This window comes from Mercenaria mercenaria, chromosome 10, assembly GCF_021730395.1.
Source record: "Mercenaria mercenaria strain notata chromosome 10, MADL_Memer_1, whole genome shotgun sequence".
Lineage (NCBI taxonomy): Eukaryota > Metazoa > Mollusca > Bivalvia > Venerida > Veneridae > Mercenaria > Mercenaria mercenaria.
Window position 1 is genome coordinate 66,713,152 of NC_069370.1, and position 24,258 is coordinate 66,737,409.

The 24,258-nt window shown below is 34.5% G+C and overlaps 1 protein-coding gene across 3 annotated transcripts; it reads left to right on the forward strand.

The window, feature by feature from the left end:
- The first annotated feature begins 258 nt into the window (after positions 1-258).
- LOC123561372 (CD63 antigen-like) lies at positions 259-22,747 on the forward strand. 3 transcript variants are annotated; one of them, XM_045353689.2, is made up of 9 exons: positions 259-406; positions 6,724-6,873; positions 14,381-14,498; positions 15,838-15,989; positions 18,283-18,357; positions 19,058-19,162; positions 19,582-19,800; positions 19,921-20,007; positions 20,717-22,747. In XM_045353689.2, the coding sequence occupies exons 2-9, from the start codon at positions 6,814-6,816 to the stop codon at positions 20,780-20,782; spliced, it is 882 nt and encodes a 293-aa protein (XP_045209624.2). In that variant the 5' UTR covers positions 259-406; positions 6,724-6,813; the 3' UTR covers positions 20,783-22,747. The 3 variants fall into 3 exon arrangements, with proteins under 3 accessions (XP_045209624.2, XP_053409237.1, XP_045209623.2); XM_053553262.1 differs by lacking the exon at positions 259-406 and adding an exon at positions 6,343-6,460; XM_045353688.2 differs by lacking the exon at positions 259-406 and adding an exon at positions 6,371-6,529.
- Positions 22,748-24,258: the final 1,511 nt, after the last annotated feature.

A 24,258-nucleotide genomic window follows, 5' to 3' on the forward strand; every position in this document is an offset into this window, starting at 1 on the left:
AGAAACTTAGCAAGGTAAAGGTTATAGAGAAAAATCGATATTCAGACAGAACTAGTATTAAATATTAAAAAATAGATAATTATAGAAAATGTTGATATTGTTCACCTTTTCGAAAGCGTTCACATACTTTTTTTTCTTTTAGAACCATTGTAAAGGGACTTAACAGGGATAGTTTATAAAAAAATCATGTCATAAAGTTTAGCTTTATATATATAAAACACTTTTACAAAATATATTATCACACATTTTTGAGATAAAATATTTGTTACCTTGAAAACATGAAACAGTCGCTTTAATGTCATGTCATATCATGTAAAGATCAATAACTTAATCTCGTGAATAGTACACATTATGTGCAGTTTGAATAAGATAAATGGACGTTTCTTTTATGACGTAACCATTGAGGGTATGTTCAATATTTATATTTTGCTATACATAATTATGCACTTTCAGTTTTTCCATTTTAAGCATAATTGTTTCCACTTTATTAGCAGGTGTAACTTTTAATTCTTATTTGTTTCAGCTGATAAAAAATGTATGTGATATTATAAAATTAAAGTAAAAATACACTAGGCTCTGAAGCGGTAAAGTGGTAATACAAATAGTTGATAACTTGTAATTAATGAGTGATATAACGTGGTGTTACAAACGGAAACACCTGGAATAAGTTTAAAAGGAATGTGAACGCTTTGCTTTAGATATACCCAGGCAACGACGTTAATGACATTGCAAAACATTACATGCGGGTATCTCTGTACTTATTTGTTTTCTTTGGTTGATTTAGCGTATTCTTATACACCATAGTTTACCTATAATTTTCAATATTTAATCAGATCCGGGTTTCATGCTTTTGATTTCAAAGTAACTGCGGTTTGCTATGTTAATAAATAATGGAGTAACGATCGAAGCTTGAAATCTCTGCCATTAACTTCACTGCTCGGGGCATACACACACTAAATAACTGACACTAATTTCAAAGAGCTGCAATAAGCTACATTTTCTTGAAGAATCAGAGAAAATCAAAAGAAATGTGAAGATCATGTTAAATGATAGACAGATAGATAGACTGATGGACAGACGGTCGGACGGATAGAGAGAGAGAGAGAGACTTTAAATAAATAAAACACAATTTATATAAGACATTGAAAATGATAAACAAATTATATTGCTTCAACAGACATTTTAATATGTATGTAACTGTACAAATTGCAGCTAAATTCCATTTTATTAATATGAAATTTCAGTAGCATGATCTTCTACATAAATCATTTTATTGACCAATGAACGGTTATTGTACTGTATTAAGTCATTAAACGCACGGAATCACTTTTTGCAATTTGTTTCCTGTGCAATAACTAACTGATAATGTATATTCTGAATTTCTAAAAAATATGTAACCAACCGTGTAAAAGCCACATTAAATGGAATGGATTGAAACTCCACACACATTATAAATTCGGTAAATATAGTCAAAACATGAAATTAGAAAGAAAAACTTGTTTTATATGTAAAATCAAAATATCTTTCCTCTAATGAACATAATATCTTACATTTTCACTCGTGACTGTGCCACTCGCCGCAGTATTGCATCTGATGTTCACTGCGTGAAATGAATTTCGATCTTACACTGAAACAAACCAATATCCTCTATATAATACATTTAGGGAAATAGGAAGTAATATGCATTTACAACGTACGATTATTTCATATACATGTATATACACATGTCCATATTTGTAAAAATGGATTATCAATACGGAAGTTTTAATCTGGCATGCACATTACATAAATCATCACACCTTAAGATAACAGTACAATGTCGATGATCAGAAAGTTTTCAGGAATAGGCTGCATGAAGAATTCAATCTTGTATGTCTTGAATACTTTCATTGTATTTTTATAACATATATGTGCACTTACCTTTCTTCTTCTTACAGGTGGTTAGTCATATTGTAGCAACATTTTGTGACATTGTTTCACCTCTCGTCTATTCTCTAATCAATTTAAAAGATTTAGCCAATGTGGGTTCAAGCCTCAATCGGGGCGTTGAGTTCTTCATGTGAGGAAGCCATCCAGCTGGCTTACGGAGGGTCGGTGGTTCTACCAAAGTGCCCGCTCGTGATCAAATCTCGAAAGTCGCCATATGACCTATACTTGTGTTGGCGCGACCCTTAACAAAAAAAGTGTTAGATAATATTAGAAATGTTTTTCTTACTGATTCAAGTTGTTTTTAATGTAATAACCCCACTTTTATACGAAAATATTTAAAAGCGGACTTTTTTTTCTATTCATTTCAACGTAATATATAGTCTTGCATTTGCATTTGATAGACATTGGGATATTTCCACAATGTGTACCAAGTTTCAAAACTGCATGCAGGCTGAATTAATTTATTTCCAATCTATCTAAGTTGCGCAATAAAGATAAGCCGAGGGAGGTAATATTTTTTCAGACATGCATGATATATAGTGAATTACAGCAAAATATATAGTATGTTTTTTGTCAACAGTGATGTTTTTCTAACGGCCTAAACATTCTTAAAACACAAATTATATCAATGGAAAAAGGTTACAAAACAAGCAATTTATTAATTACTTTTAACTATTATTTCGAAATAAAATGGATTAATTATGAACGCTTTAACTTACAGTGTGTTTCTAGAAGTTTGAGAACATCACTACGCCGCTATCAAAATTTTATGTCATTTAAAACGGTTAGATCTATTCATTTTAAAAAGATATTTGAATACGAAAATATGAAAATTGTAAGAATAATTTCAATTTTTTTGAATTTTTAAAATTCATAAATAAGCGAAAAAGCTATTAAAAATTAAAAAATTCCGATCCCGTACAGAAACGATGTAAAAACATTTGTTTTGCCTACCACCAGATAAACAGGTATAAATGCGTGACGTCACGGCGATCTCTCCGATAAAACCGAGTATGTAATAATAGCTTATACGTGTGCATGCAACAAGGAATACCTGTGCGTGTTATAAAATAAATTTAATAAAGCATGAAAGTGACAAAGATGTTTTTCATACTACTCCATGAGCACGTAATTGTTATTAGTGTACACGTATTTAGTTATCGAATGTGCACGTATTTAAATATCGAGTGTGCCCATAAATTATGAGTGGCAGATGTTATGAGTGACACAATAGTTATGATGTACACGTATAGTTCAAGTGTGCACTTAGTATCGATCCAGTATTATATGAGTGTGCACGATATTAGTTATCGAGTGTACACATATTAGTTATCGAGTGTACACGATTGTTTTCGAGTGTCCGTTAAGTTATCGAGTGCGCGCGTATTAGTTATCGAGTGTGCACGTATTAGTTATCGAGTGTACACATATTAGTTATCGAGTGTACATGTATTAGTTATCGGATTTACACGTATTAGTTATCGGGTGCACACGTATTAGTTATCGGGTGTATACGTATTAGTTATCGAGTATGCACGTATTTATTCATCGAATGTACACGTATTTAATTATCGAGTGTACACATATTAAGTTATCGAGTGTACAAGTATTAGTACTAGTTATCGAGTGTACACGTATTAGTTATCGAGTGTACGCATATTAGTTATCGAGTGTACACGTATTAAGTTATCGAGTGTACAAGTATTAATACTAGTTATCGAGTGTACACGTATTAGTTATCGAGTGTGCACGTATAAGTTATCGAGTGCGCACGTATTAGTTATCGAGTGTGCACGTATTAGTTATCGAGTGTACACATATTAGTTATCAAGTGTACATGTATTAGTTATCTGGTGTACACGTATTAGTTATCGAGAGTGCACGTATTCGGGTGTACACGTATTAGTTATCGAGTGTGCACGTATTCGGGTGTACAAATATTAGTTATCGAGTGAGCACGTATTCAGGTGTAAACGTATCAGTTTTCGAGTGTGCACGTATTAGTTATCGAGTGCGCACATATTAGTTATCGAGTGTACACGTATTTAGTTATCGAGTGTACATGTATTTAGATATCGAGTAAGCGAAAAAGCTATTAAAAATTAAAAAAATTCCGATCCCGTACGGAAACGATGTAAAAACATTTGTTTTGCCTACCACCAGATAAACAGGTATAAATGCGTGACGTCATGGCGATCTCTCCGATAAAACCGAGTATGTAATAATAGCTTATACGTGTGCATGCAACAAGGAATACCTGTGCGTGTTATAAAATAAATTTAATAAAGCATGAAAGTGACAAAGATGTTTTTCATACTACTCCATGAGCACGTAATTGTTATTAGTGTACACGTATTTAGTTATCGAATGTGCACGTATTTAAATATCGAGTGTGCCCATAAATTATCGAGTGTGCACGTATTTGTTATCGAGTGTGCTCGTATTAGTTATTGAGTGTACACGTATTAGTTATCGAGTGTACACGTATTAGTTTTCGAGTGTGCACGTATAAGTTATCGAGTGCGCACGTATTAGTTATCGAGTGTGCACGTATTAGTTATCGAGTGTACACATATTAGTTATCGAGTGTACATACATTAGTTATCGGATGTACACGTATTAGTTATCGGGTTCACACGTATTAGTTATCGGGTGTATACGTATTAGTTATCGAGTATGCACGTATTTATTCATCGAATGTACACGTATTTAGTTATCGAGTGTACACGTATTAAGTTATCGAGTGTACAAGTATTAGTACTAGTTATTGAGTGTACACGTATTAGTTATCGAGTGTACGCATATTAGTTATCGAGTGTACACATATTAAGTAATCGAGTGTACAAGTATTAGTACTAGTTATCGAGTGTACATGTATTAGTTCTCGAGTGTGCACGTATAAGTTATCGAGTGCGCACGTATTAGTTATCGAGTGTGCACGTATTAGTTATCGAGTGTACACATATTAGTTATCAAGTGTACATGTATTAGTTATCTGGTGTACACGTATTAGTTATGGAGTGTGCACGTATTCGGGTGTACACATATTAGTTATCGAGTGTGCACGTATTCGGGTGTACAAATATTAGTTATCGAGTGAGCACGTATTCAGGTGTAAACGTATCAGTTTTCGAGTGTGCACGTATTAGTTATCGAGTGCGCACATATTAGTTATCGAGTGTACACATATTTAGTTATCGAGTGTACATGTATTTAGATATCGAGTGTGCTCGTATTAGTTATTGAGTTTGCACGTATTAGTTATCGAGTGTATACATATTAGTTATCGAGTGTACACGTATTTAGTTGTCGAGTGTGCACGTATTTGGTTATCGAGTGTACATGTATTTATATATTGAGTGTGCTCGTATAAGTTATTGAGTGTGCAGGTATTAGTTATCGAGTGTATACATATTAGTTATCGAGTGTACACGTATTAGTTGTCGAGTGTGCACGTATGAGTTGTCGCGTGTACACGTATTAATTATCGAGTGCGCACGTATTAGTTGTCGAGTGTACACGCATTAGTTATCGAGTGTACACGCATTAGTTATCGAGTGCGCACGTATTAGTTGTCAAGTGTACACGTGTTAGTTATCGAGTGCGCACGTATTAGTTGTTGAGTGTACACGTATTAGTTATCGAGTGCGCACGTATTAGTTGTCTGGTGTACATGTATTCATTTATCGAGTGTACACGTATTCAGTTATCGAGTGTACATATTGAGTGTGCTCGTATAAGTTATTGAGTGTGCACGTATTAGTTATCGGGTGTGCACGTATGAGTTGTCGCGTGTACACGTATTAATTATCGAGTGCGCACGTATTAGTTGTCGAGTGTAGACGCATTAGTTATCGAGTGTACACGCATTAGTTATCGAGTGCGCACGTATTAGTTGTCGAGTGTACACGTGTTAGTTATCGAGTGCGCACGTATTAGTTGTTGACTGTACACGTATTAGTTATCGAGTGCGCACGTATTAGTTGTCTGGTGTACATGTATTCATTTATCGAGTGTACACGTATTCAGTTATCGAGTGTACACGTATTTAGTTATCGAGTGCGCACATACTAGTTATCGAGTGCGCACATATTAGTTTTAGCGTGCGCACGTTGTAAGTAATACTTACGCATTCAGTAGTATAGGAAACATGTATGTCATCTCACATGGTTTTATGTAAATAATCAAATCGATTTTGAAGACATTCTTTCACGTTTTGTTTTCAAAGACACTATAGTTTAAACACTATCTTATTTCTTATTTTTTTAGCAAGCACAATATTTTTCCGAAAATATAATATTGAACAGATCTTATTCACCGAAACGATTAAACCAAATTACCTGTGATTTTGTCTTTCAAAATTTTGGTATCGCATTACGGAAAGTACATATCAAATGACTTCTGTACCTCAAAAAAGTCATTGTGACTATTGCTTTCCTCAAAAGAATAGCGTAACGCTAAAAACAAAGGAAGATTGTAACCAAAACTAGATTGCAAAATACTTTTACTGAATTATTTCCAACACGCATAGGTCATATTTTTACTTGTGTGTCGATTATTCCAGAAAAAAATATATTGTGGATTTTAAGAAGTTTCAAGGGTAATAGATATCTGATTAAATAATAACGAACAAAATATTTTTTATTAAATCGATCTTTGTCTTCTTAATTGACCGCATTGATCAAATTCTTTGTAATTCGACAAATCTTTTTCGAGTTCCTTAAAATACTTTGTAAAAAAATGTCAATATGAAATGAAATGTATTAAAACAAACAACTTGATATTAAAATGCAGAATCTGGCAGACAAAATAAGCTCGCACTCGCAAGGAAACTATAAACGTTATAAGAAGAATCATCTTGAGCACCATTTTAACTGAAGCATCATGGGACTGCTGACATTTGCTGGAAGAATAGTCCTTGTCGTAATTAACATCGTTTTCATCGTGAGTATTTTTTATTCATTATGGTACATACTTGTCTATAATGTAATAGAAGTCTCAAAACACATAGAAATAAAAAATAGCGAAATCCTAAACTGAACACAGCTGGTCTTTCTAAACCAAATAGTACATGGCGATTTGTGGGGATATGGGCCGCCGTGAGAAAAATATTGAGAAATATAGAGACCTATACCACATTGTAGATTGACATGAGTAATCGTAATTTTCATGTAGGTATCTTTTTCCGGGCACGCGACTGAAAAAAGTTATGACTTCAAAAATATGGCGGCTAAAGAGAAAATAAGGAAGGCAGAAAATGTATGACTGCTGAATATTTACAGGTGACAACGTCCTTGAAAACTATGTTATAATTGTAAAAATGATATATTAAGTGAAGGTAATGTTTATTCTAGCAGATAAAACACTTCTTTGAAAAAAGATGGAATTTATTACGCTTTAAAATAAAAATATATCCATAAATGTCAGAAAATGACTAAATAACGATATTAATTGAGCAAATTTCTGTTTAATGGCGCAGTATGTTCGATTAAAAATAGAAATAGTCTGATTATCATAATCATAGCATAATTATATATATATCTATATACCCTTGTTATTTGTATGAGTGTGTCAGATAAGGTTAATGCCCATACACTGTGGTCAGAACACGAAATCGATAGAGAAAAAAAATCTGTTACATGGTGCAATCTTGAGAATGCTTTTTCTAATGCATAAACAGCTTAAAATGTAAACTATTCTAGAGTGTCGATTCTCTTATTAGAATTTATAAATCCAATTAATACATACTTCTCCGTAAACCTGAGTTAAAGACATCTCCGAAAGGAATCATCAAAACATTCTCCAGCATACTAGGTGGTCTATGATGTCATCATCGTTTAACGCCTACAGAACGTTTATGTTTTACATAAGAAACTTCATAGTAATAAGACCTAAACCTTTAAATAAACAGGATTTTGTCACTAATCACATCCCTGAAGTGTGTACTTTCAAAGTTCGCATAGATGATCAGCAAGATAATGTTGGATTCCTTAATTGCATATACAATCACATTAACCTCGTTTCATAGTTTAACCTCTTATATATACATGTACCACTATTAATTTATTTAATCGTATAACTTCATGTCGGTCTGCTATTTTACCCCACGTGAAAATATATTGCGACAAAGTGTATGCAAACTCTGGTAAAAACCTTCGTAATCAGTATAATATCAGTATAAAATCTTGCAAAATCCTAGAAATATTAAAATCCAACAATTACAAGGTTTGCTGTTCATTCGTTTCATATGCTTTCTTTACTCTTTATACCTATTTAGTATTTACCAAATAACCTAATGAATGACCAAAAAAAACTGCTTTAAATAAACGCACGATTTGTGCATTTAATTTCAGTTAAACCTTTTTTGCTTGTAACATTGCTAAACATTTTTTCATGTGAACATGTGAGGCAGTTTGTAAAGCCCTCTCCTTCTTATTGAACAACTCTGATGTCCGGTTAGGAAATGCAGTTTTTCGAGAGGTAATTAGTGTTTCATGAGAACTACTTGTGCCTAGCTTGTCGCAGATGTTTTTAGTATGATTTAGAAAACGTTATATACAGTCATGCTGGGGAGGTGCAGTTGTTAAATGAAACTAACAATTCAAAGACTACAATTTGCATCGCTTGGGACATATCTCCGTATTTAAAATTGTTTTAAGTGCACAGATTTACTCGAGATTTTTCGCTATTCAGATGGGAATGTTGCCCATACAATCTTTTGAAATATACCAGCCCAGGTAAGAATATGTTACCAGATACCTGGTTTGTCGCACAATAGCTTTGAATATCGGTTATATGCGGCATTAAATAAATAGCTTTACCTTTACATAATCGTCTATACATCTTTGCAATAGCGACTTTCAAGAATTCAATGAACGTTAACAATATGTTCTTGCGGAACTACCGCTATTATCAACTGTGAGAATATTGTACTACATGTCACTATCGTAATTCAGACTTTTGTGTGTGTGTTTTTTTAAGTTTAATAGCAATCTTAAAACACTTCTTTTACAAGGTGTATCAAAACAATAGTTATTTATCAAATTCAATGGAAATTTTCCCAAATGTATAATTTGGTGAAATGTTATTTTTTATTATATGCGGTTCTGACCCGCTTATTTGGAGATATATTGCATATTCGGTGTTCATTCCTTTTCAGCTGGATTCTACACTTCCCCCTTTTTCGTGTCTAACATAAGAGGTGGCCAACACCATGATAGGTAGTTCTTAAATCCCACTGGTACTGGGCTGCTTTGATATATTTCTGCTGTCCTGATTCGTCGGATCCTTAATAATGTTCTGCTGTTGCTGTGCTTTCTGCAACGGCATGGAGAACATGCGCAAATGGTTTGTTAAAAGCTTTGAGAAGATCCCTTAAAAGTATAAAAATCAACTAATATAAAAACAGAAGATTTGGTTTGACTGAGTTTGTTCATGAGAGATTTAGAAAGGTGAAATATCCCTCACTAGACCAGCATAAGCGAAATTGTATAATGATAATATCAAATGAACTCCATAATGCAAAGGACCAGAGGTTTTTCATATAATTATTTTCCCCCATCATTTTTGTGTTTCACATAACGTGCCTTTAGTTTCCCTTGCGTGAATAAGCCATTCAGCTGTCGGGAGCTTAATTTTATGTATACTGTTCTATAACATTGGAATATTGTGGGGATTTAGAGTGTGAGCACGTTTCGTTCCTTTATTTTTACGTTTTAAGCGTGCTGTCAGTATTTGCTTTACTTTGTTCATGTACTTATCATGTTCTAAACTATACATGTATTGCTGCAGTGTTACGGTTTCAAGAGGCTGTTTTGTTGGAACGTTGCATTACCATGAATCATAGTATATCATACATTGGATCTGTCGAGAAATACTTTCAGTTGCAGAAAAGAATTGATGAAAGAAAGAAAATGGAATGATTGCTTTGTTCCAGTTATGACAACATTACCACCTAGCCCTGGTGCCCTTCCTTCTACTGTTTAGCTGAACATAAGTGCGGAAAGCCCACTCGGAACGTATTAAATGCAGGGGCAATAAATAATACTGTGTGTAGATAGCTTTGTTATCGCGGGGCTGAAGACGAACTAAGTAAAACACTCTCGGTGTTGATGTCAAGTTTGAATGACTAAAATTAACCAGTAATTTTGAGTTATTAGGAAGACTATTATGAATTTAACACTTTCTTTAAGTTAAAAAATTCTATTTAACATCTACTTGCAAAATTGTCTTGATCATGCTTAAATCTGATCAAGGTAAGTTGCCAACAATACATGTAATTTGCACATAATCTTATAATTAGAGCATAGACAACTGCTTGGGCCGACATTATTTGTACTGGATTTTCGTCAAATTCCTTTCCTTCTATGTACTTATTTTAAGCAGATATTGGTAACTCATATTCTCTTATTGTATCTTATATTTCTTGCAACTTTCGGAAATAATCATATTGCAAATTCAACACCATAAGAATAGTCGAAAATAATAGATATCAAGAGGTAGAAGTTACGTGTAAAAATGCATTGAAAATTAAGTGGGTGGGGTACAAAACTGTTAAAATAAATTAGATATATATTTTTCTGAGAAAGTGTAAATATCAACATTTGAAATGTCCGATTGCCGTGTTTAATGACATGATATCCGATATTATAAGCAATTTTACTGATTTGTTCAGACATTATTCAGCAGTATTATTTTCGTAATCGGTCGCCATATTGATTACGTCATTTCCGGGTACAGTGGCGGTCCCCAGAAGAGATACATACATATTGTTTTTGTCTAAGACCAAAGAATAATTTGGTATATGTGGCTGTATTTCTCAACTACTTTCGAGCGGGATTGCAGATGGCAGTACACTAAAACAATCACAGTTTCAAGGATTGATTTACGTTTAAGATAGTGTCAGTCCGACGCTGTCCCATCTAAAGCGGAAATAAGAAAAACCCTCATTGAATCGACGGCAGAAGACAATAAAACAGAACGTTGTTATTTTCAAGTGTATTTTCTTGGGTTCCTGTTCAGAATGGTTCCACGTGCAAGCACATTTTCAACGTAAAATGTTAGTCTTATTAATATGTTTACCATGTCCGAAACATTGCGAAATAATCGATCTAACACTTGGACTTTAATTACCTTTCACTCGGACATTATCATTGATCTCTGATACCGCTTACCAAATCAGCTTCATTCTGAAATGCAATTTAAGATTTCTTTGTAGCATCCTCATGTGTGGTTAAAAATCTGAATTTTATTTCTGAACTCTCATGCCAATGTTTGTTCGCTGTAAAAATATGTGGAAATTGTCAGGTACTTGAAAATGCAGGTCTCAAAGTGGTAAATTCCTGATTATATAATAAAGTCAGGAATTGACAGCGTTGGCTAAAATGCCGTGGGTCTGTTTTATCTGTATTGTGGTTTTGGTGGTATCAATTTGCTCGTCTTGAGAAGCTGTATTTGCTCATACTATTCACTCCAGTAAACGGCGATTCCAAAACGTTGTCTGTCTGTTGAATAATTTACATTTCAGTACTACAAGGTCGTTTTCTTTCACTAAGATTGGACTTACGGCAGTGTGGAATTAGGCCAACAACAAGTATACTCTGAGAATATACATGACAATAAATTCAAACCGAAGGCCATATTAACAATATACGGTTAATTTCAAATTGTGAATATCATTGTAACAAAGTTACTTGTAATTATTCTATTCTTTCAACTAGTACATCCCAGGCGTTTTCAACATTTTACAAGAGAGTACTGCATGTACATATCTGGGAATACCTATTTAACTAGTTTTTAACCGGCTTCTGGGACTATAGGATTGCGCTTTCCTTTCATTCTGTCATTCCGACCGTCCACAATTATATGTCCAGTTCATAACTCTGACATCCATCAAGGTATTCAGATATTACTTGGCAAACATGTTTCCTTAATGAGACAACGACAAGGTCACACTTTCGAGTCAAAGGTTAGCATTGTGTTAACATAGTCTGCTGTGTTTCCGATGTGTAACTATGTCATCCATCAAGATATTATAATATTACTTACCACATATATTCCCCAAATCAAAACGACGTGTCATGTTCAACACCTTGAATTCTAGTTTCTAATTTAAAACGTATTTTCTCGCCCATTCCTTAACCGAACCATTCGTCAATAACATATATATAATAATAATATCCATTATAAATGATTTATTCAAGTGAGCACTTCTAAGAGAAACCACTGATACTATATTTTATTATATACCTATATATTTTCTGTAAAAAAGAATCGGCTTTTATTTCACAAGTAAATATGAACAGGCAGAAAAAAAAAATCGTATTATACCTTTTGTGTTGTATGTTCTTGACCTGACACAGTTCTAAAAATAACGCACATAAAAACTTCACTTAGTTCTATTTAAACATCGATGAACGTTGAAGATTTCGTTCAATAACAAAACAACAAACAAACAGATGGAGGTATATAATAAAAGGGCCATTATAACAGTAGCTAGATCTGGGACTTTGTATTCGGCTCTAGTGGATTTTACAAGGTCGGATCACACTCGTCGCTTGTGCGCCTCTTGAGATCCGATCTGGCAAAATCCAATCGAGCCGAGTACATCATCCCAGGTCGAGCTTCTATTATGTACCTATAAATTAGTAATGCTCAGGGATTTTATTTGTCAAGAACATAACCATGAATCAAATCTACTTAATGGCACCCTATTTGAAATAAGTAATTAGTTTTACTTTAATGGGTCATCCCAGGCGTTATGATATCGTAACTATAAACTATACTTGACGAAATCTTTCATGTATTAATCAGCATGTACATAGTAAGGATTTTTTAAAAAATTGTAAACAAACTAATTTAGATATATTGATTATTGTACGTATGTAGTTTTACTGTATATGCTATATATAATGTTTCAAGATCTTATGCCTGAATAAATTTTAATATACTTGGCAAAAGTTGTCCCAATATAAAGACGACATGTCATGCGCAACAAACCTCAATTTAAATGTCAAATCCACAGAGGAGAAATTTCAACAGGGTTTTTCCTCACCGGTCTGATACTCAACCATCCATGAAAGAATTTTAAAATGAATTCGCATAAATGTTTCCCATATCAAGACGATTTAACATATCTAGTAAGATCATGATAACACTGCGATCAGCTGTTTTTTGTGTCCATATTGTGTTATTCATCAAGGAGTTTTAAGATTATTTGGCATAAATGTTTTCAACAATTAGAAAATGTATCATATGCAACTCACAGACCCCTAGGTCAAAGGTCAAGGTCATTTTTGGGGGGTTTAATGTTAGTTGGCTTTGTTTCGTCTGCTCCACAATTCTGCCATCCCCCATTAGTGTCTATTAATTAGTATAGATTAATATTACGGCGTTTAATGTGCCATGCGCAATACCCAGAACTCCAGATGAAAGGTCAATGCCACTTTGGAGGTTGAAAAATAACGGTCTGTTTTACATCCTCTCCATGACTATATGATTTTTAATTACCGGTAATTAATCTAATAGGCAAATATGCTTCCCATAATGAGATGAAATATTACGCGGAAGACCAAGTCCCCTGACTTCAGTCAAGGTCACACTCAGAAGTCAAAGATGTCAAGTCATTTAGTCATTTTTGTTTTGTCCAGTCTCTAAATGATTTAGCATAAACACTCAACGTAACACTCTGATATGTCATACAGACCAATTTAGGTCAAGTTGGTGTTTTTCTGTTTTTCCCAAAAATTTTAAAATGGAATGTTATTAAATATATCTTATATTAATGTTAAAAGCAGTTAACAATTGTAGATTTTCAGAGAAGTTTTGCAAATTTAGATTCACACATTTGAGTTATATCGCAGTGTGTATGTATAATACGGCCAAACCTGTATCAAGCAGACGACCAAGAAAGCGCCTATAGCTGGTTGCTGAAGTTATGTGAATGCTTAAGAGAAGTTGAAATCAGAACAAAATGTGAATTTAGAAAGTTAGCTGATTGACTGCTTGAAGCAAGTACCTGCTTAAAACAGGTCACTGCTATGGCAGGGTTAATTGTACATATTTGGCAGATGTATCATTAGGTTATGCTAAAGATAGGATAATAATTCACTTCCCAGTTTGAGGACTTTATATTGCATGGCAATACTTCATTTACTTTTTAAGTCATCCACTAGTTTTCGTCGTTGTTGTTGTTGCGATACAGTAAAAGCCTTTTGTAAGGACAACATCTGGACAGAGACCGCCTGGTTCCTAAGAACAATTGTTTTGATTCTGATTTGAACATTTTACTCTATTTTAACTTGAATAAGGAAAACCAGCAAATAAATGCCACTTTCTGGATCTCTCAACTGTGGTTACTTGTATTTTCTTAATAGCATATTTATTTCACTTAAAACTCTGACCTATTTGTAACTTCTGTTCTTTAATTACAACTTTGCTTATATTATTTCAGATCGTATCGCTGACCTTAATAGTAGCTGGGTTTGTGATCCGCTTTGCTCATGAGTGGCTTAAACCTAGTCTCGACACTGTACTAAACAAGATAGAGTCTACCGTCAAAACTGCATATGGTAATTTATAAAATAATCTGTTAAGAGTATGTGGAACACTAGTTTACTGAATGGGGATTTCAAGGGGTTTGATCAAGCCTATATTTCTCGGAAGAAATCTACTTCATTACCTCTGGTGGCACATAGGTGACATGCACTTCTCTTTTTATACGCCCGTTTGAAAAACGGGACGTATTATGGGAACGCCCCTGGCGGGCGGGCGAGCGGGCGGGCGGCGTCCACAGACTTTGTCCGGAGCATATCTTCTTCTTGCATAGAGGGATTTTGATGAAACTTGGCACAGTTGTTCACCATCATGAGACGGAGTGTCATGCGCAAGAACCAGGTCCCTAGGTCTAAGGTCAAGGTCACACTTTGAGGTCAAAGGTCAAATTCAACAATGACTTTGTCCTGAGCATATCTTCTTCATGCATGGAGGGATTTTGATGTAACTTGGCACAATTGTTCATCACCATGAGACGGAGTGTCACGCGCAAGAACCAGGTCCCTAGGTCTAAGGGTCCTTTGTTGTTACTATAAATAGCTTGTATTGTAACTTTTTCATTACTAGTCGTAGGGAAAAATCGAGACCACTTTTCTGTAGTACAACATGCATGTTACATCCAATTCTGAGGTGTATTTTGACCTATCTCTACCTGGTAAGGCTTTTTGTGTGGACTTACAATTTATTTTTTTTTAAGATTAACTTCCCTTAGTTGTTACTATAAATAACTTAATATTATATTGTAACTTTTTTATAATTGACCGTAGGGAAAAACCAAGACCACTTTTCTGTGGTACAACATAAATGCTACTTTCAAATTTTAGGTGTATTTTAAGGTATCTCTACCTGGTAAGGAGTTTTTATGTGGATTTAGAAAAACAAAAGAATTACAATAATTACTACCACAAAATTAAAATTTCATTTGCAAATACAGGTGCTAGTGTAAAGAAATTTGCTCTGACGGGCGTATATTGTGACATTCTGGCACTCTTGTTAGTAATAATTACACTTCTCTTTTTATGTCGTTCCCATGAGATACTAACCATTCAAGGGAACTACTTACTATGTCGTGGTAACGAGTTACTAAGTCGTGGGAACGACATAAAAAGAGAGATGCAATTAAAAAAAAGAAGTATTGCATTGAAAAAAAAGAGTAGCTCAATAAAAAAAGGTAGTGTAATAAAAAGGAATAGCGCAATAAAAAAAGAGTAGTGCATGCTAGCTGTGGCGAGAGAACGACTTACTATTTAATTTTACAGTCGAAATTTTTCTGCTGATCGAAAATTACTTCCACGGCGTTACTCGAAGAATAAGAAGTGAAAATTTAGAGTTATAAATTTCTTTGACTTTTTGCAGGTGATGCTAGTTTCAGTACAGACAAATTTGAATTTGGGTCGCTTGTCAGTACACTATGCTACATCATGATAGCGGCCGGAGTGGTCCTGCTTGCGATATCCTTCCTTGGTTGCTGTGGAGCTTGCTGCTCCTTCACTACTATCATGCTCGTGGTAAGATTCTAATATAATCATAGAGCGAAGCTCCTACAACTTGACATAACCTTTATTGGTGCTGCTTCTTCGCTACTATCAGACACGTAAAAAGATCCTAATGTTATAATCATAGAGTAAGACTACATTGTCATATTCTAAGGCCCCTTCACATTCGCATGGTTTTACCCGGTTGTTGCGGAACTTGCTACTGCTCCAGTACAGACATGCTCGTGGAAGGATAGTAATATAATGAGACATATATCATATATGACATATATATATATATCCTTTCTCGTTTGGAATTTATAAGAAACCCGTCTGTAATATCTTTCCACTACAGTTCCTTTCTGTTGCTGGCCTACTTTGCGATGCATAGCCCCCAGGCTATGTTTGGGGTGCTCTTTGCTTCAAGAAAATGTACACTAACCTTTTATCATTTTTCTAACATGGCTCGATTTGATTTCCAGTTAAAAAAGAAGAAAATAAAGTTCTGTATATTCTACGATAAACAACGGTTGACGCGCGGACCGTTAAGTGAGCATTATCACGTGAATTATGACGTCGAATTGCCGCATGACGTCCGCTACATTACTCCTCGCATAAATGAAGTCCAGCATAATATTTATTTAAGAAATAATATATCTTATCCAGTGATTTGTCGTTGAATAAATCATTGTTTGGAGTTCAGATGCGAAGGAATTATATCACGTCGAATTGCCGCATGACGTCCGCTACATTACTCCTCGCATAAATGAAGTCCAGCATAATATTCATTTAAGAAATAATATATCTTATCCAGTGATTTGTCGTTGAATAAATCATTGTTTGGAGTTCAGATGCGAAGGAATTATATCACGAGGGCGCAGCCCGAGTGATATAATAATACGCATGTGAACGACAAACAATGATTTATTCAAGAGCAAATCACTAAATGAGATATATTATTTCGATTCGAACACGTTACCAAGAATTTTTAAGTACATTCTTGACGACATTCATTAAATATTTGCCCGTTTTCAATCGGTTTCTTTTCCAACGCGCCGCTATTCCGTTTGACGCCATGACGTAATAATTGTGACGTCAGAACAGTGATTTGTTGTGTAATAATTCACTCTTTTCTGTCTTCTTTGTTTAATAGGAAAATGAATCGGATCGTGTTAGAATAAAAGATATCAATGAGCATGTCAGAATGAAAACAGTCTAGGCCTTCTCGTGATTTATCGTCTGATTTACCACGGTTCATCGTTCAGATGCTTCAGTATTTAACCACTCGGGCTAACGCCTTCGTGGATCAATTCCTTCGCATCTAAACTCTGAACCAAGGTAAATCAGACGATAAACCACTCGAAGGCCTTGATTATTTGTTAATTTTAAATTGACTTGATTTAATTTCCAGTTAAACAAAGAAGAAAATTAAGCTCTGTATATTTAAGAAATAATCATTTCCTAAACATGGTTTATCGTAGAATAATCCGAGTTTTGTGTTATTATGCGTAAGAAAATATCACGAAGGCTGTAGGCCTGAGTGATATATTGTTTCGCATAAAAACGAAAAACTCTGGTTATTCTACGATAAATCACATTTGGGAACTTATTATTTCGATTCTAACACGACATACTAGTATCAAAAGTGTTAGAAAAAATGGTAACTACTTTTGACGACCGCGCTACGCACCAGGATCGGATGACGTCATTGCACGCGGGTGGTTTATTGCAGAATAACCCGAGATAGATTTTGCACTACATGTATGTAGGTTATTTGCTGGTCGTGTTAGAATCTGCGATACACAACGGTTGACACGCGGGCCGGTAAGAAAGCATTATGACGTCAGTTATGACGACAAATTGCCATATGATTTCCGATATATTACTCCTCGGGTAAATGAAGTCCCGCATAAAATTCATTAAATTATTTCAATGAGGATGTCAGAATGAAACCAACCGTTTTATGGTTTATCGTCTAATTTATCACAGTTCATCGTTCAGATACTTTGAACAGTATTTAACCACTTGAGCTAACGCCCTCGTGGTTTAGTCCCTCAACTTTGAACTGTGGTTAATTAGACGATAAACCACTCAAAGGCTTTGATTATTTGTTGAATTAATGTATATTTATTTCATTTTTAGAGTGAAATATATACGGTATTTTCGCAGCGGATAAAATATCAAGTTTTTGTTTTGTTTTTGTTTTTCATCGGTAAGAAACTATAAAATTTGTAAATTTAATCACAGTGTAAATTATATAATATTTTTTTCATTTCATTTCGATTTTTCCCTTAAACAAACAAAATATCTTCCATTTTCATTTCAGTACTCTATTATCCTGATAGTGATACTGCTGGCTCAGGTCGCCGTAATCATTCTAGTATTTGCCAAACCAGTAGTGGTAAGTTCAAATCCTCCCGATTCTTCTAAAAGAGTGAAGGGACACGCCCAAGATTTTAAAATAATTCAAAATTTAGAAAGTTATTGTATTCGTTTGGTTACTGAAAATAAAAGTAAGCCAAATATAACTGCATGAAATCTAGGCTGTACTTATTTATATAAAATGCCTATGTAGATACTCTTGGAGTAATGCTTTAAAGAATTGATGAACGCGGATGTAGTGTATATCATACTCGTGAAAATACTATGATTCTAAATGCTTAGGAACATTTTCATTATTCTGAGTGCCAGTCTCTTTATGGTAATGGGAAAACAGGCTGTGTAATTTCAAAAGACAATAAGTTAAACTGAGCAAATGTTTGACTTCATTAAAATAAGTTAATTTTTTTTTCCGCACCTTGAGAAAACGAACATAGTGAATTTGCGACCAGCATGGATCCAGACCAGCCTGCACATCCGCACAATCTGGTCAGGATCCATACTGTTCGCTTTCAAACCCTATTGCAATTATAGAAACCGTTAGCGAATTGTATGGATCCTAACTAGACTGCGCTTCATGGAAGCGCAGTCTGGTCTGGATCCATGCTGGTCGCAAATGCGCTATGTTGGTTTTCTCATGGTGTGGCTCAAATTTAATTTAATAGATTTACAACTGTTTTATCTATTATAGTCTGTGCACTATCTTTGTTTTAATATTTCAGATAAAAGATCAAATGAAGTCGACACTTAAAGACACAATGAAAGATTATGACGGGATAAAGGGGACCTCCGTGTCTGCGCTGGGCTGGAACTGGGTGCAGCAAGAGGTACAATACTGTATTTCTAAGTGATTACATGTATAACGGCTTAAGTACCGCTGACATACATCACAATCTGATATAAAATTTCTCAGTGTCGTAGGAAGATTACTTTTCTAGTTCAACTTCAATTTTAAAAATCTAAATTCTATTGTCACTATGTGTCTGATGTTGAAACATCACTGATTTTATTTGTAAACCTGGAATATTCAGAGATAAATATGTATGTAAGATAGAAATGCGATAAGAAATGATTTCATTCTACGTAGAGATAGTCAGGGCCAGATTTTACGTCATTGACCAATAAATAAAATTCAAGATGGTAAGAATCAAATCTGATTGAAGTATGAGTTCGAATAACTATCGTTCTAGTATTCATGTTTTAACTATTTTAACTCAATCATTCAATAATCCCATGTAATTTTAAGTTCGACTGTTGTGGAGCAAGCAATTACATGGATTTCGAACAGAAAGGCAGCCCTTACAAGAATACCGCCGTCAATGATAACGCGGCAATGGGTGGAACTGACGGCAATGTTGGGGCTCCAGTAGCTTGCTGCAAGACGTTGCCTTCTAGTGATGGAGAGAGAACAACATGTGCAGGGAATGGGGCTGCTCCTTCTGAAACAAACAGCAATCTCAATAAAGTAAGATCTTCTAAAGTTTTTTTTTTTGTATATTTTATTGTATATAACCGCTTAATTTAACCCACGCGTGGCTCAATTTCTACTCATCTAAATTCATTAAGACATAATTTTTATTTTAAGGGTTGTGTTGATAAGGTGTGGACGCGGGTCGTTGAAGATAACACCCTGTACTTTGCTATTGTAGTCGGTGTGTGTTTTGCGATACAGGTAAGGTATATAAATCATTATACCAGAACTTCTGTTTACACTGTTCCATACTTATTTGAAATTACTTTAAAATTCCAATGTGGAAATGACATATGTATAACTCTAGAACTCAAAATAAGTACACGTAAACTAGACGAAGACTTGTGGCTCATCGGTATACAGTAGAAAGGCTACCAGTACCCAGAAACTACTAGTATTTCACATGCTTTCGGAAATTACACCATATGATAGAAGATGCGTTACTGAAAATATTACTTTTCAGTTTATTTAAACTGTGCAAATGAAGGGTTTCTGCATGTAGGGACAGATTTCGGCTCTCCCAACCGCTGTTTTTTATGTATTACAGTTGACTTGTACATTCAACTTGTGCTAAAGATCACCTGCGAATAAAAGCCACTACTGTAAAACCTGTCTCTAACAACAATTGTTTTCTGTTCCCGTTTAATCAATTAAACTTATCCTGTGTTGGGAAATCACCTCGCAACAAAGACAATTTGTTTTAATTCTCAAGGGTGTCCTTCAGAGACAGTTTTGAATGTATTTATTAAGGAAGCTAGGGCTGGCAAAATATGAAGCGATGCACTGTTTTGGAAATAAGAAAGTGGCCGTTATGTATATGCATGCATGGCTTAGCACTGTTAATACCGAGAAAACAAGGAAAATACAGTTCATGTTTTGTGATTTATGTTTATTTCAATGTTTATTTCAGATTGTGCTTATAATATTTGCCTGTCTAGTCTTCAAGAACAGAGGAATTGCCGGTGGTTTGGTATAAACTTTGGAAAAGTGTTTCCCCACAATGGAAAAACTCTGTGATATGCCATATATATTGTGTTACGCAATTAACATTTTACGACAAAACATATATGAAATTGTTCTGTTCATTCAGCCTTCTTATTGCCAAATTTTCTATAAATATCAGGGTTTGCTGTAACTGTAAAACATTATTATCCTTTTAACAGTTTCACAAACTGCACAAAAACAACAGGAAAATAAGAACATTAGTCTGTTTGTAGTTGAAGAAAGAGGGATTTTTGCTTGATTTTGTTTCGATACTTACCTTGTAAATCAGAATGGTCATATAAAAATCATCATAATTGTAACACGCCTTTAGAAATAGATTTGAAGCAATTTTTATCCTTATGACAGACTCCGAATTGTACTTTCCTGACATGTCAATATCAGAAAAATTGAAATATGTCAGTTTAGGCAGTGGCGGTGTTCAGACAAAATCATTTGATGTGCTCACTTTCGTTTTAGTTTTGTAAATTGTTACATGAATTGCATCTTCTTCAGTTGATTTTATTTAAGGTTGTTTCAGTTTTTGTTTTGTTTTTTCTTTGTTTTATTTAAATACGTGTAAGTTTTAAAGAAAGTTTTAGCAGCAGTGCTGAGCGCCGCTCTTAACAATTCTATTGTCAGATTCAAATATGGCAAAAAGGAATGATTCGGTTTTCAAAAAAAAGATTCGCTTTGTACAAGAAATGAATTTAAACGGTCTGAAATTTGAAAATTGCGACTATACGTATGAAATTTATTTACATTTTTGACATTGGTGTAGCTTGTACAATATTCATTTATAATATTATACATGTTATCGTTGATCAATCTAACGTACAATATAGTTTCTATGACTTGCCAATCCACCTATACCGAGATTGTACTTGGTCTGTGTATTTTCATCACTTTTTAACTTTTTGAAATTTTTCTTTTGTAGAACTATTGTTGTCAGCGCGTCAAAAATGTTTAAACATGCAAGTAGGTTTCTGAAACACTTCCAGGCCTCATACGTTCAACATATAACTTTGGCAGTATGAGATGACGTTACGGCACAAGTGACATAACTCTAGCAATTATTTTGTCAAAAGTAAACCCCTTTTGAACTTAGAATTTCAGGTTACAATTCTGCTTGTACCGGCTGTTTCTCAGAAGCTATGGACATACTTCAATCCTCACACATGACTTCAGCATAGTAAGATGACCTCATGGGGCAAGTTACATAACTCTGGTATCTTGTCAAAATTATTCCCCTTTACAACATATACATTTAGTGACAGTTTTTCATGTGAACATGTTTCTCAGGAATTACTTGACTAAACATTCTTTTCACTTCATGACCTCATAAAGTAAGTTGCGTAAATGTAGTTTACATTTTAGCAAAATTATGCCACTTTTTCAGCTTACAAAGTTTTGTTTTTAAGTTTTTATATGTAAGCTAGTGTTTGGTAGAAGGGATTCGAATAGTCGGCGTTTTACAGATTTTGCTATGTTACATTATGACCATGTAAAATTGTTTTCAATGTTGCCGTCCAATAAAGATTCTAACACGACCAGCGAATAACCAACATACTTGTAGAGCAAAATCTATCTCGGGTTATTCTGCAATAAACAACTCGCGTGCAATGACGTCATCCGATCCAGGTGCGTAGCACGGTCGTAAAAAGTAGTTACCATTTTTTCTGACACTGTTGATACTAGTATGTCGTGTTAGAATCGAAATAACAAGTTCCCAAGTGTGATTTATCGTAGAATAACCCTAGCTTTTCGTTCTTATGCGAAACAATATATCACTCAGGCCTACGGCCTTCGTGATATATTCTTACGCATAAGAACTTAAAACATGGGTTATTTTACGATAAACCACACTTCGGAACTTATTATTTCTTAAATATATTACATCATACATGTTGTTATAACTACTGTGCAGAGCACAGCTGAATAAAATGTTTGTATTTTCTTACGTGACTTTTTACGCTCTTGATTTAATTATATATATATATTCGTGCCATGATTCATTGCTATTAAATATCATGTCATGCAGTCCTCAACAGAAAACGATACAACTGTTATTGTACACTGAACAACCACATACCGTAAAGCTGGTTTCCTGGACTTTTATCGTAAACCGTTTCCGCGATAAATACGTAATCGCCTACAGGTACGGGCAAAATACCGTAACTATTCAACGTACAAACCTTAAAAATTACGGTATATATTTAAAGTGATATATGGAGTCTAGAATCTGAGAAAGAATCTGGCAGTTAAATGTTTTTGATGTCACTTAGTCATCGTAAAAGAACCTGTATGAAATGCAAAGCATTGAGAGTAATATTTCTCCTGCACCAATATTTTTATTTTGATGAAAAAGCTCGCATACCGTTTTAATAAACGGGACATTTTTTACGGTCCTAGCCTAGATAGCTACCTACGATAATAAGCCAAGACTTTATATAGGATCTCTAATGATGTACACAGAACCCCCAACCATTCTAACCATCTCCATCGGATAGTAGGCCCTATGTGTAGATGCAAGGACTGGTCATTGTAGCCTGCTTAATATAAGTCAGTGAATGTTAGAGTTATTTCCTTCATAAAGTGGAACTGCCCTAAAAATGTGATCTTCTGATTTGCATCAGCGACCATGAATTCTTACACTCAGCATGCCTAATGATATAGGTCACACACGCCTAAATAGCATTCCTATACATTCTATATAAAACTGACATTTTTAAAGAGCAACATAGCTATACCCATTTTAGGGAACAAATCCTTACCTCATTTTAGAGATTTATGATCAAACTAACATAAAATGAAGAGAATAGTAAGGGATACCTATCTTATAGTATAGATTTCTCTTGTCAAATTTGCTTACTGTAAATTCACATCAAAACCACACTGCTGTGACCTGGAAGTACTACTCATTCGCTTTAACATGTACAGCTTCCTCTCCCGTGTTTTGTTCTACCAGAATGTCAAAAGTACACCAACAATGAAATTCAAATAGAAATCACCTTTAATTAAGACCTCTTTAGCCATGCCAAAAAGTGAAAAATTAGTGTTCAAAACCTGTCCGCGACTAAATCAGATGGCTCCCATACTATAGAAAGGCCTATAGTTAGACACAAAAGTTATAAAAGTGCGATGGCAATGTGATTAGAACTAACTGTCACCTTTATTAGAGTCGGGTCAGTACAACGAGAACATTTCTAGCCGGACTTTCTTAGATGAAACTTCGTCTCTCTTGACACATAGAGACTTCATTACGTAGTGAATGATCCTCTCTTTGGACAGTTTTGTTAAATGTATACAGATGTAAAAGTTTGAGGAAGTGCCTTATCGCAGTGTTCAAAGTGGTAGAATACTTTTAGAGCTTCTATTTGATTGCATGATTTGTAGATGCCTGAGGCGATGAATACAAGAATTGTATCAGTTATTAAGCCCAAACGCACACGGTTTCTGCCACTGTTTACT

Excerpts from the sequence above, each read along its gene's own strand:
- LOC123561372 (XM_045353689.2), top strand. The coding sequence starts at position 6,814 with ATGGGACTGCTGACATTTGCTGGAAGAATAGTCCTTGTCGTAATTAAC. Across the intron at positions 6,874-14,380 it reads TAATTAACATCGTTTTCATC|ATCGTATCGCTGACCTTAAT; the intron begins GTGAGTATTTTT and ends ATATTATTTCAG. Across the intron at positions 15,990-18,282 it reads TCACTACTATCATGCTCGTG|TACTCTATTATCCTGATAGT; the intron begins GTAAGATTCTAA and ends TTTTCATTTCAG.